The sequence below is a fragment of the Haemorhous mexicanus genome, chromosome 15 (assembly GCF_027477595.1).
Source record: "Haemorhous mexicanus isolate bHaeMex1 chromosome 15, bHaeMex1.pri, whole genome shotgun sequence".
Lineage (NCBI taxonomy): Eukaryota > Metazoa > Chordata > Aves > Passeriformes > Fringillidae > Haemorhous > Haemorhous mexicanus.
The window spans coordinates 8,029,061-8,046,051 of NC_082355.1; the positions used below are offsets into that span (position 1 = coordinate 8,029,061).

The window sequence follows — 16,991 nt, forward strand, 5'->3', positions numbered from 1 at the left end:
TGATTTTTGTATTTGTTCAGCCTTGGTATTTTCTCTGCAAGGTACAAAAAGAGAAAAGAAATCTGTGCCATGGGATGGTGTGTAACTTTCTCTTGAGTTTTCTTCAGTTTGCATTTGGTTTCTGGCTTTTGGGGTGATTTGTTCATTAGAGAGTCTGGGAACCAGAAATGTAGATGGCTTTGATGACAAATTTAGGGAAGGACAGTTCATCTCCAGCATTTAAATACAATGGGGTGGATATGAATGCTGGGTGGTGGGAATGGGAGGGCTCAGTGGGAAAGGATTGGTCTCAGCAGTGGTATCTCTACTTCCCTCTCCAGCCCCATCTGCCTGGGATGGAGCCTTTGTGGGACAGAGGTCTGGTCTGGTGCTGTTGCCACCTACAAACTTGTTCCTTCTTATTTTCTGTGTTAATGTCAGTTTGAAAAGGTGCTGCAGAGAAATGGGTAAGAGGACACACAGCATGTCCTGCTCATTCCTGCTCTCTGGGAGCCCTCATCTCCCAGGATTTACCTGTTTGCTTTATTAACCTGCTGCTGGTATACAGCAGGAAGGTTTTTGTGTGCTTGGGAGTTATCCTGGCAAAACAGTTTCCCTCCTCTGAGAGCACATCAACAGGGGCTGTCCTGTGCTCTGTATATCCTCATTTTGTGGGATTTTGGTGGTACCCTGTGCCTTCAGCTGCTGTGGCTCTAGAGCACAGTCCAAATCAATACAAAAAGAGAACCTGGGGGTAATATTTGTGCAGACAAGTCAACCAGTGCTTGAGATGCAGAAAAGCAGCTTTGCTTGTCTGTTTTTATCACTCCTAGTTCAGCCTAAATTTTTGGGGGTTGCAACTGCTGTTGTGGCAACCAACACTGTGCAAAAAAACCTTGGGGTATTTTGATTTGGTAGGGTAAATTACTAGAAATAGCCACCCTGAAGGCAGCATAGCCCCCCTAACTGATGGTGTCACCCTTCCAGCTTTAATAAAACCCACTTTCTAGAAAATAAATGCATGGAAGTCAGCCGTGCTTCCCAAATGTGTGCTTTGCAAGCTGAGCTCCCTGCTCTGGCTCTCGTGTGTGCCGAGGCTGTGTTTACACAGGGAGCCATAGGGAGACCTGGATAAAATAGCACTGGAGCATTTGCAGCGTGGGTGCAACGTGCTGGCAGAGCTGTAAGGTGATTTTTACACTTGTCTCTCCTCCTCCTCCCCTGGCTGGAGAGCAAACTTGGCCGAGCATCCTTGCCCTGCATGGTAGGTGTGGGTGATGGCACAGCCCTGGCTCCCTCTGGAGCAGCTCTGATCCAAGGAGCAGGAGTTGCCCTGGGACAGCAGCAGCCAGCACTGTCCCCTCCTGCCCTCCCCGGGCTGTTGGCACCCGGAGCAGCAGGGAACCAGCAGACACATTCACAACTGTCCCCAAGGTTTCTCCCCTGCTCCAGTTCAAAGGGCTCCTCTCGTGCCTCCAAGAAATCCCAGTGAGTGCCGCTGGTGACGCTTTCCACATCAAAGCGGGGCAGCCTCGCATTGTCTGGGGGATGTCGGGTCGAGGCAAATTAAAGAGACTTTGGAAGCTTCAGAATCGGCTTTAGCCGGGCTGTGTCTGCATACTCAGCACTTGGAAAGGGCAAGATTACGGCGATAGGTACTAAAGCCAACCCTCCGGGGACTGGAGGCTGGAGCCAGCTTACTGAGATCTAGCTACTGAACTCATTGCCCTCGGTGGATTAATGAGGAGGAAATTCGTGGAAGTGCTGGGTTATACACAGAAAGGGACAATTTTGCGCCTAAAATCATACTGCTAGGAAGCCAGAAAGGAAAAAGCCAATTATTTTCTTTGGGGTTTATTGCAAAATACAGTCCAAAACCTAATTCTTAAAGGATGCCTTCAAAATATATAGTGAAAACAGATTGTGCTAAGCAATAATACAATTTATTGATAAACAACATTAGGCATAAAGAATTCTGAATTCTTATCTGCTAATTTAAAAGAAAAGTACAGGAACTGTAAAATGCTTAATTTTATCCAGTATGAAATACATGAAGCTATTGTCTATTTGGGGCAAGGCTTCTTGTGCCAGAATACAAAATTCAAAAAGGAGGAGAAAAAAAAGCTGGGGAGGGAAATATGTAAACACTGACTGTAAACTTTTCAAAGCCCTCAAAAGGCTGCAGCTACGGTAATACACACCACGACACTGTCAAACCTCCTCTCACATCACAAAGTGCATAAGTTTTCCTCCAGAGATGCTGCAAGCAGCTGCTGTGCACCAACAGCGGGGACCAGAGGCTGCAGGGACGGGATCGCCCGGCTGGACCTGCCAGAGCACCTGTTCCCACCTCTGTGGCTGGGGGCTGGAGCCCCACTGCTGTCATTGGCAGACCCACTGGCAAGGGCACAAGGGGTTGAGCCCACATAAACCATGAAATTCCTCCCTCTGTCCAACACACAGATTAAGTGACTCACGAGAAGAAAGAAGCTACCGGTAAATGTTGAGGGAAAGACATGAAAGCAAGATCGACCGTGGTCCCTCAGCGCCCACGCCTTGTGCTTCCTACATCCACAGGAGACCCCAGCACCTCACAGAGTGCACACCCAACCTTCCATCCCCAGCGTGAGGACACCAAAAAGCCTCCCCTATCTCCTGTGGCCCCTGTTCCTCTGCCTGCTGTGGTTGGGTGCGGCGGAGTCGCGGCGGGTGCAGAAGTGCTTGGCCACCAGCGTCCGGCACTGCTCGCAGCGCACGGTGCAGCACCAGTGGAACTTGCAGTTGCAGCTGGCCACCACCTCGGTCCTGCGCTCCTCCACGCGCAGCCCGCACTCGGTGCACAGCCGCCGGCAGCTCCGCTTCTCCCACTGTGACAGGTTCCTGCCGCTCTGCAGGCACTCACGGCCCTCGGTGCCGTGGTGGCCCAGGCTGGCGTTCCTCGTGCAGTAGTCGGGGGAGTCCTCCAGGAAGACGAGCTCGGTGGCGTGGATGTGGTGGAAGGTCTCCGCCGTGGCCCCGCGGCTGTCGGCGCTGTTGCCGGCTCTCAGGCGCCTCTTGTCCATCTCCAGCTTCTGCGCTTGGTTGTATTTGATCTTCAGGTAGTTGCCGACCTCACGGAACTCGGCAAGCTGCAGCCAGCAGGTCTGGATGCTGCAGCTGCCCGACACCCCGTGGCACTTGCAGGCTCTCTTCATTGTGTCTTTCACAGCCTTGGTGGGATGAGGTGAAGAAATTAGGAAATCTCAAAATCAGGCTCTACAGCGCTTATAATGTGGGGACACCACATCTAAAGTGGTTTGTGCTTGGCTTGACTTCAGGTCCTTCCAAGAGCTAGCGCTCTTAGTTCCAGGAAAACATCTGTTCCAGGGCTAAGTGGGCACAAACTATTGTCCCCAGCCCTTCCAGGAGAATCCAGGTCAGGAAAAAAGTGCCTTTGTCAGATCACGCCCTTCTCAGGCCACTCACCAGCATCAACCCATGTTCCTTTCAGAGGTTTCATTCAAAATGTGTGAAACTGCTTTGGAATAATCATACCCAACCTCTCTGCATCTCCTCCAGGCCAAGCACTTCACAGACATTATCTGCCTATCTCCCTCTGGTATTTATAAGGTCCCAATCGCTGGTATCTACGTGAGATAAAGCCTTGACACACCCTATGAGATAGGTATGTTAAGTGTTGTCATCCTTGTTTTTACAGACAAGGAGGTTTGGCAAGATGCTGAGAGCTTCCATGGCCCAGGCAGGCATGGGGGCGAGTCTGGCTGGCTGGCTTGTGAGCAGGGCCAGCTCTTTGGCTTCCCAGCCAAAGAGCTTGGAAATGCATATTGCAAGAAAGTAAGGAAGGTGGTTCTGGCTTTGTTTTACAGAACAGACAAGCCTAGAGGTGAGCACAAATCCCATGCATTTCTGAATAAGTGGTGTGTGCCAGCAGTTAACTGCATTCCAGCTGCAGAAGCTGGAAGGGGGAACACCTCTTACTGTGATTCCCTGTGTTGAGGTTCAAGGCCAGATTCTGGCTGTGATTTTTCCCCCATGCAACCACTACCAGGCCTGGATTTTCACAGGGGCCTGAAAATGGGCACCTGGACCACCTAGATCTTGTTTTCAATATAGACATTATTACTATTATTATCACTATTTTTATTACTTACAAATCTCCCAACTTCATTGTTGTGCAGGTTAATCAGCGCGCGGGTGTCGTGTCCCGTTTCCAAGGCATCCACAAAGAGCTTGGAAACCTTCTCCCCAAACTTCACGTTGTCACTGCATCCTCCCCAGACCCAACCTCGGCCACCTGCAGGACAGACACGGGCTTAGGCACCGACCTGCCCTGCAGTCTGTGGGGCTGTGTGTGGGACAGAGGGACGGGTCAGTCTGTCCCAGGCGGTCACTCACCGACCCGGCCGTTCCTGGAGTCGTCACAGCCGCAGCTCTCGAAGTCTCCCAGGCTGCAGTTCCTGGTGAGGGTGTACATGACCCCAGCCGAGCTGATGGCGTGCACAAAGGAGGTTTCCCGGGTAGCTGGGGGAGAGGAGGGAAAAAAGCTGTCACATGCAAAAGCTGTCACATGCAAATATAGACATCAATCCCGGATTATCAGGAATGAAGATCTCCTGTGCTGCGAAGGTGCAAGGAGAAAATACCCACACGCTCTGTGCAGAAGGGAAGGTGCTACAGAAATGAAATGCTCACGAGTGGATCTTTTCAGGCTTCAGCATCACAGGGTACTGAAATTTGCTATTGTATTGTTCAGGTGTCCATACAGGGAATGGAACTTCTTGCCAGCTGTAGGATTTAAGGAAATGCCATGGTCCTGTTCTGGCCAAGGTGAGTTAATTCTCCTTTCACCTGGCATTCAGTTCATCTTTGTCCTTCCCTGCCTGGGGGTATGTTGTGCTTTTATCTTGTCTGCTAGAGAAAACAGTCATTGATCTTTTGAACCTGTGCTAACAGCTGTCTGCTCTCACACTCCTAGTGTAGTCCTTTTGGCTTTCTGAAGAGATTCACATAGAGATGCTGTTCTGGGTCAAAGGAGACTTCTGCCCATTGAAATGGATAATATTGAAATATATCCACAGCTTTCTTATGAAGGCAGTTTCTTAGTGCACATCTCTAATTTCTCTCTTTGCCTCTCCTGCACTTCTCCCCGCTGGAAGCTCGGGTGTCTCTATCACTGCACTCCCCGGAATGCTGCACACAAAGGGGTAGGAGCAGACCCATGGAGCAGCACCGCAGGAAATACTGAGCCTGGGATCCCTAGGAAAATGTTAGTGCTGTTAATGACACCAGTTAATACACATAAAGGAAAAAACAGCTGTGATTTTTGGGAGAGGAAGGCCCTTTTCCATCAGTTAATCAGCAACACCGGCTCTCTCTAGAGTAGGTCCCCGCTGGCCCCGGAGCATCCCGGGCAGGGAGCGGGGCCGCAGGTGGCGGCGCACTCACCGCTGCGGAGCCGGTTGTGTGTGGAGAGCTGCAGGGCGCTCTCGGGGCAGTTCCAGCGCTCCCAGCCGAACTGGAACTTGCACTCCTCCATCCCGCTGTGTGCCCCGGCCGCCACGCTGCTGGAGAATGTCAGGTAAGCCTGGCATGGGAAACAGCGGAGTTAAAATCCACCCTGTTTTAGCGTTTATCAGTCAAAAGAGACATAAGAAGGTTGTGAGTCCTTTCCCTCTGTACTTGGGAACTTATACTTATATACTTATTGCTTATACAACTTGTACTTGTACTTCTTCAGAGCCGACATGCTCTGGGAAGTCTGGTTCCTTAGGAAGCAGTATTTCCCATTTGCAATACAAAATCACTCCATTTAAATTCCTGACAGTCCATGTGTTAATTACCTTAGGTCCTGTCATCAGAAAGTTATTCACAGACCTGAAACAGAGAAAACAAAATAAATCACCTTCCCACAGGCTGAAGAGCATCTCTAAAAAATGCCCTTCCCACCGAGCTGGACCTTACCATGCTGCTGTGTGGAGAATGGCACTGTAGACCCCTGTGATGGAGAGGATGAGGAGGGTGCTTCTCTTCATGGCTGTCACAAGGAGTGGGGTTGGATCCCTTTGGCTGCTCTGTAGCTCTCCACACTGCAGGTCTCTGCACAAGCAGGGCCACCTCCCTCCACTCCTTCCCAAGGTGAGCTATGGGGATGGAGCAAAGCTGCAGGAACTTCCAACCCTGATATTTATAAGGTGAAGTTGTGAATAGTCAAAACCCCCCATTCATTTGCTACCCAATGACTTAATGTGATAAAAAAGCTCCCGCTCCAATGGGTGACAAGGATCCGCCTAAGGTTGCACTTCAAAAGGCGGCGGGTGTCCCTGGGAGAGGGATGGTCTGAAGGAGAGCAAACTTCCCTAACAATGGGACACTTTTAACTCTCTTCCTCGCCACCAGCCATCCCTTTCTGCTGGCCCCAAGTCCTCTTGCCTTCTCCTTTTCATCCACTGCTCGCCAGCAGAGGCTCCAACCCCACGTCCCTCTGAAATAACAAGCAGATGCATTTCTTTAGTTCCACTGCTATCTGCCTGCTCCCTCCTATGAGAATTGCCCGAGGAGTTTTAACAACCCTTCTGTAAAGATCTATAGGGATAGACCTCCCAGGCCTCCTTGGTTTGCAGAGATGCGTTTAAGGGCAGGAATTTTCCTTCTCTCCTCTTTATGATGAAAGTTTCTGCATCTCCATCCTGAGACCAGCAAGCGTGGCTCGGTAGCATTTGGAAATCTCTCTCATTTACAGGGCTGCAGCTTGGGAACACTGTGTGAATCATTTATGTGGTTTTCTCCATGATCCAATGCTGTAATTAGGGGAGCAGTTTTCTGGGGCTGGCAATTTCCTTTTGGTGTAGGCTGCTGCAGCCCAGGCACAGCTGCTGCTGCTCCAGGCAGGAGCTGCCCATAGCCTGAGTGGAACGAGGGGTCTCTGCTGCAGCTGAGCCATCATCTGGGCTTGGGAAATTAAAATCCTTATCAGAGGAAACTCAAAAAGCCTTTTGGCAGTTACAGCCAGTATCATTAAGGGTTGTGAGGAGCTGTGATGCAGCTGATGGAGGAATGGGGAGATGGTGGTATTTATGGAAACTCCTCAGTCTGTTTTGCTGTGGGTGAATGGCCCCAGTGGGGGCTGGCTCATCCTGGGCAGGGATCCTGGCTGCTCCAGGGGCAGTGTGGTACTTGGCCCCAAAGCAGTGCTGTGCTGTGCCGTGCCAGCAGTGACAAACAGACCCCTGGCTCTGCCTGTCACTGTCCCATGGCACACAGGCACAGCATCTGCCCATGATGACGCTCTGGCCCCATGGCAGGTGGAGGTGCTGCCTTTTTCCTCCTCCTCTCAGCTCCTTGACTGAGCCTGGGGTACACCCACCTCCCTGAGTTAATCACTGCTGCTGCAAGGACACTGATGAAAGGGCAGCAAAGTGAGGTTCAAGGGAATGGGCCTGCACTGGACATGGCACTTGGGGAGCTGACCCACAAGCAGAAGAGGACAAACAGGGACAAACCCCATCTACCCATGCATGTAAGTGGCCACAGCCAGCAGCACAACAGCCAGGCAGGGGGATGCACCTCCATACCTTTGAGAAGTAGTTTTCTGTCCTGCCATGAAATGCCCAAGAGCAGAGCCAGCAACCTGCCCTGTGGTTTGACACCTCACAGCTGCTGTCTGAAGCAGGTCTGTGGGCTCAGCTTCTGCTGCTGTAGAGCTGTCACTCCTCTCTCTCCTGCCTGGAGACAGACCAGCTCCTCTCTGCTCCTTGCTGTAGAAAGCACAGGAATTCTCCCTGCCCTGCTGCCCCTCAGCGAGAGAGGGGAGAGCCCTCTCCCTCCAGACTCTGCACAAGGGAAACCTGGAGTCAGCTGGGCAAAGCCACAAACAACCCGTTTGTAACCAGAGGATTAAAATTGCAGATTGGTTAAAAGCAGGGATGCAAAATACCTTCCAAGTGAGCACAAAGCTGGTGCAGTCCCACCAGCATGGAAAACCCTCTGTGAGTCAGCATTTTAATCATTACCATCCCAAACAGATCCTACTTGTTAGAGCTGTCAAAGGACAATTACTGGGAATGAAGTGTTTCCCATGTATCAGGGGAGCTCATTGATTAAAGCCCATGCATATTGCTTGGAAATCAGCGTGCATTTTCTGCATGCACACAGGTAATTTTGGGGGGTTGTGCCTGGCTGCCCCTGAGGCCATTTAGATGGGCTTTTTTCTTGTCTGAGACAGCTTGTGCAGCTAAAAAAATGTTGGCATGTCTGCTCTGTCAGTTCACACATGATCTTGCTATCACATGCCAGAGAAATAACAGCGTCCCTGGGCGTGAGCTGTGCCGCGAGCAGCCGCTGGCAGGACCACACAGCTCTTTGCCCAGGCTATTAGAAATGTCCTTTCTAATTAAAATCACAGCCATCTTAAAAGTCACTCATAACGTTGTCACTTGCACTAGTTGTCAGCAAACAAAGCAGCGTGCTGGGACAAGCCTCCCCACGCTGCTCCAGGTTTTTTCCACATTAACTGCTCAGGCCTGGCAGACAGGAGCCAGCACTTCTGCAGGGTACCCAGCAATGAGTGCACTGATCCCAATCCTATTTCTGCTTGACTCTTCCACCTTAGGCGAAAGCAGATTTGGGTCTTGCTGTGTTAATAAATTTGCACTCATGGACCACTTTGTGCAATGTCCCTGCAGTAGAAGAGATTAAATGTACACATCTCTGTTTGCAGTTGGGTAAACTGAGGCACAGGAAAGGGTGGTCTGGAGATCTTGGGGTGGATCAGTGGCAGAGCTGAACTGGGCAGAGCTGTTTAGAGCCTGATTTTGGTGCTTTGCTCTGTAAGTCACTGGGCACATGTGGGCCAAGTCCAGCTGGGCTCTGGAGGCTGCAGGGCTGGGTCATCACCCATGGGAAACAGCCCACTGCTCACCCCATGGTGACCCACCCCCATGGGTCATCTGAGAAATGCTGCTGAAGCTGGTTTCCCTTTGATTTTCCCACTGCCTAGACCTGCTTTTGGTTTGGTTTTGGATGGGGAAAAGAAAGTCTGGAAGGCAAATTCTGTTGAATTTACCTTGTTATGAGGAATGTGCACTGTCAGTGGTTCTGGGCAGCCTGGACCTCATGAGCCATCAGCTGCCCAGCATGGAGGCAGCACCAGAACCTGCACCAAGTGATGCTGAGGGACAGGCTGCTTGCAAAGCAGTGTCCTGAGTGTCAGCTGGACCCCCTCGACTTAACTGACAAAATATTGGTGCTTTGTTTCTTATTTTTGTGCTATGTAACCAAACAGGCAGCGGTTTTCATGGGATGGTCAAAATCCTAAAGCATTTTGGTATCTGCCCTAATTAAAGAGACAACAATAGCATATACAGCCCTACACACCCACAAAACCCTTTTCACACCACACTGTGGGTTTTCAGGGAAGGTAGACATTATGTAAATCAGTTTATCAGGGTGACAGGTCCCACAGGGTGGGGTCTTGGCTTGTGCTTCCCCGAGGCTGTGGACAACAGGAATATAAAGCACAGGCCACTTGCTAAATTGCCCCTGGCAGGTGACACATTCAGAGCCCTGGCGTCAAATCCTGCATTGCTGCCCTCCTCACAATAGAAACCCACCTGGGTAATTAGAAAGCCACCCCCTCACTGGTGAGGTGCAGGATGTTTTATGGTGCTCTCCCACACTGCTCACCCTGGGAAGCCCCCAAGTCCCTTGGTCTGTACACAGGCAAGGGGATGTGTCCCTGTGCTGCACAACCCCAGAGCACTGCAGCTGTGGGGCAGCCCTCCTGCACACTCAGCTCTTCTAGGAATTTTTATTTTTAGTCTTCTCAGACTTCCTGTATTGGGGAAAATATGTGCCCGTTGTTCTGCCTGCTGCACAGTCCCTGTGGGCTGCTGCAGTTCCCAGCAGGAGCAAACAGAGGCAGGACCCAAGCCCTGGACCTGGCAATGCTGGGGGGAGTTTTGCCTGTATAATGAATATGTTTTGCTTAATGAATAGTAATTGGGGATGGAGATGTAACTGGAATCAGGTATTGTGCCACACCTACCCCACAGGCTTGGTCCTCTTCATGCCTGTTTTGGCACACAGAAGCAGCCCATATTTACTGAAAACAAGATTAAACCACCCAATGGAACCAGCTTAGGGTGTGCTTTCCCAGGGAAAAAAAATATCCCCAGGAGCTGCTGTTTCTCAGCAGCACTTTGTGCCCTCAGCTGTACCAATGCACCCAGTTTTTCTGTCTTAATTTTGACCCTGATCCCCAGCACAGCCTCGTGCAGTGTGATGGGGTGAGCAGTGAACTTCATCAAGTCCAAGGTAAGAGCCTCTGCTACTGAAGGAAACATATCCTGGGATAGAAGCCAGCACCACAGGAAGCTCCAGGTTGCACCTTTTGGTTCTAGGAAGGAAAAAAAATTGAGGTTTGGAACCAAATTCTGATCTTTCTAGACACAAACTGGTCAGGGATATAGATCCTTCCCAGCAAGGGCTGTCAAAGTGATTTGGGAATGTCCAGATTTGGGTTGTAGAAAAGGCTTAGAGCATTGCAGAACTCTTGGATCTGTGTGCCTGGGATGATGTATTTAGGCTAGAAACTAGAAAATAGAGAAAACAGGGGTGGGGAAACTGTTATTCCATCAACAAGAGGCAGAGCAAGGGGCTCAAGATGTAGATTTAAGTTGCTGTGGGCTTGCCTTGTGTCAGGAAGGAGGCAGATGAGTATGGCCCCACTGCAGTGGGGAGGAAGGACTGGGAGATGGGTCAGGACCCCTCCAGCCCAGTTGCCTGGGGACAGTGGCTGGAGGGGGATTTCACCCTGCCAGCAGCAGTGCCCAGCTCTCTGGGGAAAGCTCTAGAGAGCACTTGGCTGCCCCATGACCTTATCAGCATCACCTCACCTGCCTCCTTTAGGTGTGTCCCCCAAAACCTACAGGGCTGTTTACACAACAGCCTTATAAAGCAGGCACAAGTGTTTTGTTTTTCTCTCCCTCTTTAAAGGAAGTGTCATGCAAACAGAATCAGCGCAGCTGATAGGTTACTGCCTGGGCATGCATGCAGGGAGCAGATCTCTGTCCTGGCAAGGTGTCACCTCCCAGGTGAAAGCCTGTCCAGGAAGAGATTGGGCACTTGATACAGAGGAAAATTATCACATCCTTCTTAATTATTCCTAGCCAAACTCAAGTTAAATTAACTGATTACAACCTGGCTCATGTGGAGCTCCCCATCCTTTCCCAGCATGGGTCCTTGTATTACCCCTTTGTGGCTGAGGCTCTGTCATCCCTCCTGTCCCCCATCCATTTCATGTCACAGATCAAGCCCAAAGATCTTAAATTCTGAGTTGGATGATATGGATGTTGCTGCTGGCTCTGTCTGGCACACTCAGTGTGGGAGGTTTTGAAACTCACAGAAGAAAATGGTGATTTGAGCCATGAATATTTTCTTTAAACTTGTCTTTGTTTCTTTGGACAGAGGTGATTCCAAGTGCAGAAAGCTATGGCTTCCTCTGGAGGAATCCGGGCTGAGAGCAACTTAAAAAATAGAGTTTTTCTGCTAAAAACAAAGTGAGGAGAAAAGTTGCTTCTGGCACCAGTTTTGCCCACGAAGGCAGTGGGGAGCCTGAGCTGTTGTGGGGTTTGTTCCCCCCGTGGTGCCCACCTGGGCTCTGGCACTTTGCTGTGGTTCCCCTAAGGAAACCCCTCTTGTTTTGCCTGTCTAGGAAATACAGAGCTGGGTTGAGCTCTGTATTTCCATTTCTCAGTGCAGCTGGGCACTGATGCCACATCCATACCCCGCTTCCATCAGTCTGGCAGTGCCATGCACTTCTCCATCTCTGAGGCAGGAGGAGACAGCTCCAGTGTTACCTGAGGTCAGAGAGGGATGTCAGCTCTTTGCAAGGTCTCTGGTTTTACTAAACCAGTTTTAGGCCTTTGCTGTTCAGTTTAAAGTTGATCCAATGGGAATGTGTAAGGTGGAGATCAGGCTCAAGGGATTCAGCCCATCAGCATCCTCCAGGCACAGAGAGCTGTTAGGATGCCCCATGGGGTCATTTTTTCCCAGTGACACCCTTTAGAGACAGATTTCCTTGATCATATTCACTTGGTGAATCCCAGACCGGCTCTGAACACCTGAACCGCGGTGGCTCTGGAGGGATCTCTGCCCGGCGCCGTCAGGATGAACGCGGTTCGCTCTGCATGGTTAACCTGGGGGGTGGAAACGGAGCCCAGCCCCAGCGCCGGGACCAAGCCCAGGGGCCGGCAGCGGAGGGGGCCTGGCGCTGGGGGATGTCCCCGCAATGTCCCGGCAGTGTCCCCGCAGGCTGGTGACAAGGCTCCCCCCTGTGGGACATCCCCGCACCGCACACCGTCCGCAGCCCGTCCCGCACGCACCGTGCCCGCTGGCAGTGCCCCGGGGCACACGGGGTGGCACAGCCTGCAGAGTGTCCCCAGCCGAGCACCCCAAGCTGTGCAGTAATCCCTCTGAAGCCCCTGCGGAGTTTGGAGTTTCCCGTGCTCATTGCTTGGGTTGGCTGGCCAAGCCCTGCGATTTTCAAGATGTATTGAGGAAAAAAAAAAAAAAGTTTGGACAGGACAGAAATAAAATGGTGACTCTGGGGGAGCAGTGAAGAGGCTGGAGCTATTATAAAGCCATTATGGAGCTATTGCAATACTACAAACGACTGTTATTCCTGCTCCCTGGAAAAGTGGGAATGATGCTGCTGCCCCAGGGCATCCCTGCTCCCTCCATCATGGCCCTTGGGCTCAGCCCCAAAGGCATACACCTTCAGCCAAGGCTCCTCATGCATGATTTGTTCATTGCTAAATGAAATGTGTGATTTTGGACCTGCACACGTGTTCCTTTAACACTTTGTGGTGGTGACTCCTCCCAGTGCTAGCAAGGATGGGGGAACCAGCTGTGGTCAGGCGTGACCCGAGGCAGCTCCTGTGATTAGACAGAAAAATAAAACCCCAATTCTTCTCTCTGAGGAGAAGAATTACTTCCAGCATCATAAGAAAACAAAGCAGACCAAGGAGGATTATTTTTCCCAAACAAGATGCTGTTTGAAAACACCCACTTGGAGTCACGCACAATTTTTTTCTTCCCTTGTCATTGCAACTTTGCCAAATCAAAATTTTTGATACTGAGTTGGCTTCTAAATTCAGGAGACCAGCTCAAAATTCCTGATTTTTTTATTTTTAATTCCCATTATTTTTGTTCAGTGCATACTGCTGGAGCCTTAAGAGTCCTCATTTTCACATATCCCTTTGACCAGAGCAGCTAGAACCCCCCTTTTGCTTCCTCTTCCTTCCTTCCCAATTCCCCATGGACTGCATGAATTCTGGCCCCGGGCCTTGAAGCAAACACAAAGCACTGGAAGATTTGCAGTTGATGGTAGGAGTCATCAAGAGCTGTTGTCAGCACAGCTTACAAGATGTGCACCAACCATCCCCAGCAACTGTTCCTTCCCAAGCCAGCTCTCCTGGCAAGGCACCGAGCTCACGGAGCCTCCTCTCCGGGCACAGGAGATGGAAGCAGAGCTTTCCCTGCTGTCAGTTTGAGCAGTGTTGGGCTGGAGCTGGAGAAACACCCCCAGCACACCTGCTCCCACACAGCCTGGCTCAGCCCCAGCCTGCCTCTCACGTTCCAGCCCTGCAGGCTGTACTGCTGGACACACCTCGGTGCCCTGGATGGGCTGGGACAGCCACGGCTCTGGGTGGGAACAGGTGGTGAGGCCAGGGCTGCTGCCCGTGCCAGGGCTCCAGGAGGACACAGAGCCTTTGTTTGCCCCTGCATAGTGTGGGAGGCTCCCCCAGCTTGGCACCAGAAGGTTAGTGCTTTTCAAAGGACTATTGTTTTCACCCTGTGTTTTTGGAAAAACAAGGGGTGAGCCAGGCAGAGGCATCAGAACCACCCTGGCTTCTTCTGCCCGGAGTTTCTGCTGCCATGGGCACCTCCCTGGCTGCACTCCCAGCCCTGACCTCCTTCCCACGTGGTGTGGTTCAGACTCCTGATCCCACAGAGCTTTTGCAGCTCTTCCTTTGTTCACATATCTCTCTGGTTTCTTTCCCTGATCCTCTCTCAGCAGGAGAGGTCTCTGCTGCATCAGGACCAGCTCTTAGGGCAGAACAATCACACAAAGACATTTTCCAAAGACTTCTTCAGCCTTGGCCTTGCACAGGCATTCCAGATTTTGTTGTGGTGGCCAAGCACTGGCCAAAACCCACTGCCCTCATCACTGTAGAGCTGTGGTATGTCTCAGCAGTCACAAGGCTAGTGACCCAAATAAGAGAGAACACCCAAATAATATATTTGAAAAAAACCCCACATGTGCTTTGAGACTCGGCCATGGTACCTGAGCTGGGGCTGGCAGAACCTGCAGGGCCTTCACCAGGTTCCAGCTGTGGTGGAAAACACAAATGCCCTTTGCCTAGGAGAACTAGGCTCAGGGCTTGTTCTGCCTGGCTTTCACTGCTATCAAATGCCTGCCTAATGAGATTTATTAAATCAAATCACTTTGGTATAACAATGACAGGAATGCAGATCTCCTCTGCCCAGCCAGGGCTTGCTGCAACTGTGCACAGCAATTAGAGGTGACTCACAGGGGCAGGTGGACTTGGCCAAGATCCTGAGAGGCCTGGCCCTATCCCTGGGATCCAGGGGGCAAAACTGGCTTCATGGGGATGCCAGGAAGGTGGGTGTTTATCTGCATATAATGATTTTTCTTTTTGCTGTAACTGCATTAGCATGGGAGGCGTTTTTCCTTTGGAGCAGTTGCAAGGTAATACCTTATTCATCTACCTTTACATTACAGCAAGGGGCTGCTGCTCCCACCTGGAGCTGGCTTTGTTTAATGATGAACTTGTCTCCAGCTCAGCTGCCCATCACCATGGAAGCTGGGAAAGGGTCTCAGTTCCAGGACTGGGTGACTGTTGAGGAGCCTTGGAGCTGGAAGATGCTCCTCCAGGGAGTGAAGGTCAGGTTAACACCCAGAAGGTGTTGCCTAGGTGTGGGTAAGGTGTTTGCTTTGGTTTAGCTTAGCTTGGCTCTGCTCATAGCTCCCTCTCAATGGCAGCAACAAATATTTCCTTGTGTAATGCCTGGAAGGATGAAAATTCCCTCTCTCAGCCTGAAGTAATGAGCAGTTTCCTGGTTGGTGTCCCCAGCTTGCCCCACAGATAAGGCCTTTAATGCTCTTAAGATAACAGGGAGCCAAACCTGTCCCTGCTCTTGAAAAATTTTAATCTCCTGATGCAGTTCTGGGGTTGAAATGGTCTCCCCCAGCAGCAGAGAGGGATGTTCCTCAAATCAGAGCACTCAACTATGTTTTTGTAACTTTGAGCCTCTCTGAACTGCTAATTGTGCAAGAAACACCCCCCCCCAAGCCCTGCCATAAAGCCATGCTCCACCTGGGGCAGGTGGGGGGAAGCTGGGAAATTTGGTCTTTAACCTTGAGGAGTTTTTCCAGGTGAGCAGGTGTTTGTAGCCTTTGTAATCAGATCCAGAGGTGGGGAATGTTACTAAAGTTCTTCTCAGCCTATCTAGTGGGTTGAGATGTGTGGATAAAAGCACTGGGATGTTGGTTTTATCGTTTCAGGCTTTAAATTCAAACAGCTAAACTGGGAGCAGGCTTCTTGGGGGGAGACTGAGCCCTGCAGCAGCACCAGGAGCAGCACCGAGCCAAGTGCTTGGGCGAACCTGAGCTGTGCTGCCAATCCTTTGTATCTTGCAAACACAAGAGGAAAATATCTCTGTTGTTTTCTTACTCTGGCAAGACCTCCCTTCTCTTCTGCCCAAGAAGTGCAGGCTGAGGACACAGCCCAGGCCTTTGATTTTTGGGAGAACTTGTGGGCACACAGACCAGCCCATTTCAGTGATTCCAAAGGAGATTTTGGTGATTTACATTGTATTTGCTGAGCGAGTTGGCAGATACTCTGAACTGGCAGAGGTGGGGGGAGATCATCACGTGGGACAAAACCAAGGAGAAAGTCTCATCTGTGGCCTTAGTGCTGAGTGCAATACAGAGCTCAAAATCCTTCCTGGGGAAAGGAACAGGCTGAATGAATCTGCTTGAACAGTAGGAACTCTACAGATTTCCACAGGTGGTGTTGCTCTAAGGGCTATCTCTAAATGCTTCCTCCATGAAGCAACCATCATCAAAACAAATATTTAAATAATGTCAGAGGCTCCTTGACCCTGAAGTGTGCAGGGATGAGGGGAGGCCATGAGTCACAAAGAAAAGAGCACTGTTTTCTTTGTTGCTCAATCTCTAGCATTCCTTACCTTTTATATAAAAATCGGTATTAGTAAATCCAGCTGACCTGGAAATAAATACCCCTTTGAGTCAGGTGCCAAGGAGTCCTCAAATGAGAATGTGAAAAAAACCCTTCATCATGAAAAGAAAACATCATCAGTGTTGAACTGATGAACGTGGATTGAAACAGCAGTCTGATCCCTTTGGACAGCACCACATTAGCAAAGCTCTGACAGAAATCATTGTTCCTCTTGCCCTGTGTTTTCCTTTGGTCTCCTGGTCACCTCTGGTTACCTTCTGTTGCCACCAAAGGTGACAGTCTTGTGGATCCACTGCTACTTTTAATTGCAGCTCTGACTATTCACATTCAGTGTCAAGTGTCAAACAGCCCTTAAGCAAACAAGAGCTTTCTGGACATCACCCCAATCATTCCCCTCTGTTTCCTGCAGCCTGTAGGCTGCTCTCTGCCTCACGTCATGGAGGTACAAGCCCAGACTAACCCTGCTGCTCTTACACAGAGCTGCTCTCACTTCACAGCACAAGTAGGATCAAACTAAAGCTCCAGGGACAGCAGTTTATCTGCCCACAGTAAGCATTTGTTTTTCTAATATGATTGCAAATTAATTCCAGAGATAATGTGATACCATGTAATTGGGAGTCCCCTGAGCTGCTACCAGAGTCTATTTTTGCCTAGTCCTCTGCAGACCAGTGAGGATGTTATTGCTCCACCAGTAATGAAGAGGTAGAGAGTCCTTTCTTGCTTTGAAGA

The 16,991-nt window shown here is 50.5% G+C and overlaps 1 protein-coding gene across 1 annotated transcript; it reads right to left on the reverse strand.

The window, feature by feature from the left end:
• Positions 1-1,829: 1,829 nt before the first annotated feature.
• Positions 1,830-6,153, reverse strand: WNT8A (Wnt family member 8A). The gene is made up of 6 exons (XM_059860328.1): positions 5,941-6,153; positions 5,820-5,853; positions 5,425-5,563; positions 4,375-4,500; positions 4,131-4,273; positions 1,830-3,188 (listed from the first exon to the last, which is right to left on the reverse strand). The coding sequence occupies exons 1-6, from the start codon at positions 6,009-6,011 to the stop codon at positions 2,628-2,630; spliced, it is 1,074 nt and encodes a 357-aa protein (XP_059716311.1). The 5' UTR covers positions 6,012-6,153; the 3' UTR covers positions 1,830-2,627.
• Positions 6,154-16,991: the final 10,838 nt, after the last annotated feature.

Excerpts from the sequence above, each read along its gene's own strand:
- WNT8A (XM_059860328.1), bottom strand. The coding sequence starts at position 6,011 with ATGAAGAGAAGCACCCTCCTCATCCTCTCCATCACAGGGGTCTACAGT. Across the intron at positions 4,274-4,374 it reads CTCCAGGAACGGCCGGGTCG|GTGGCCGAGGTTGGGTCTGG; the intron begins GTGAGTGACCGC and ends TCTGTCCTGCAG. Across the intron at positions 3,189-4,130 it reads ACAATGAAGTTGGGAGATTT|GCTGTGAAAGACACAATGAA; the intron begins GTAAGTAATAAA and ends CATCCCACCAAG.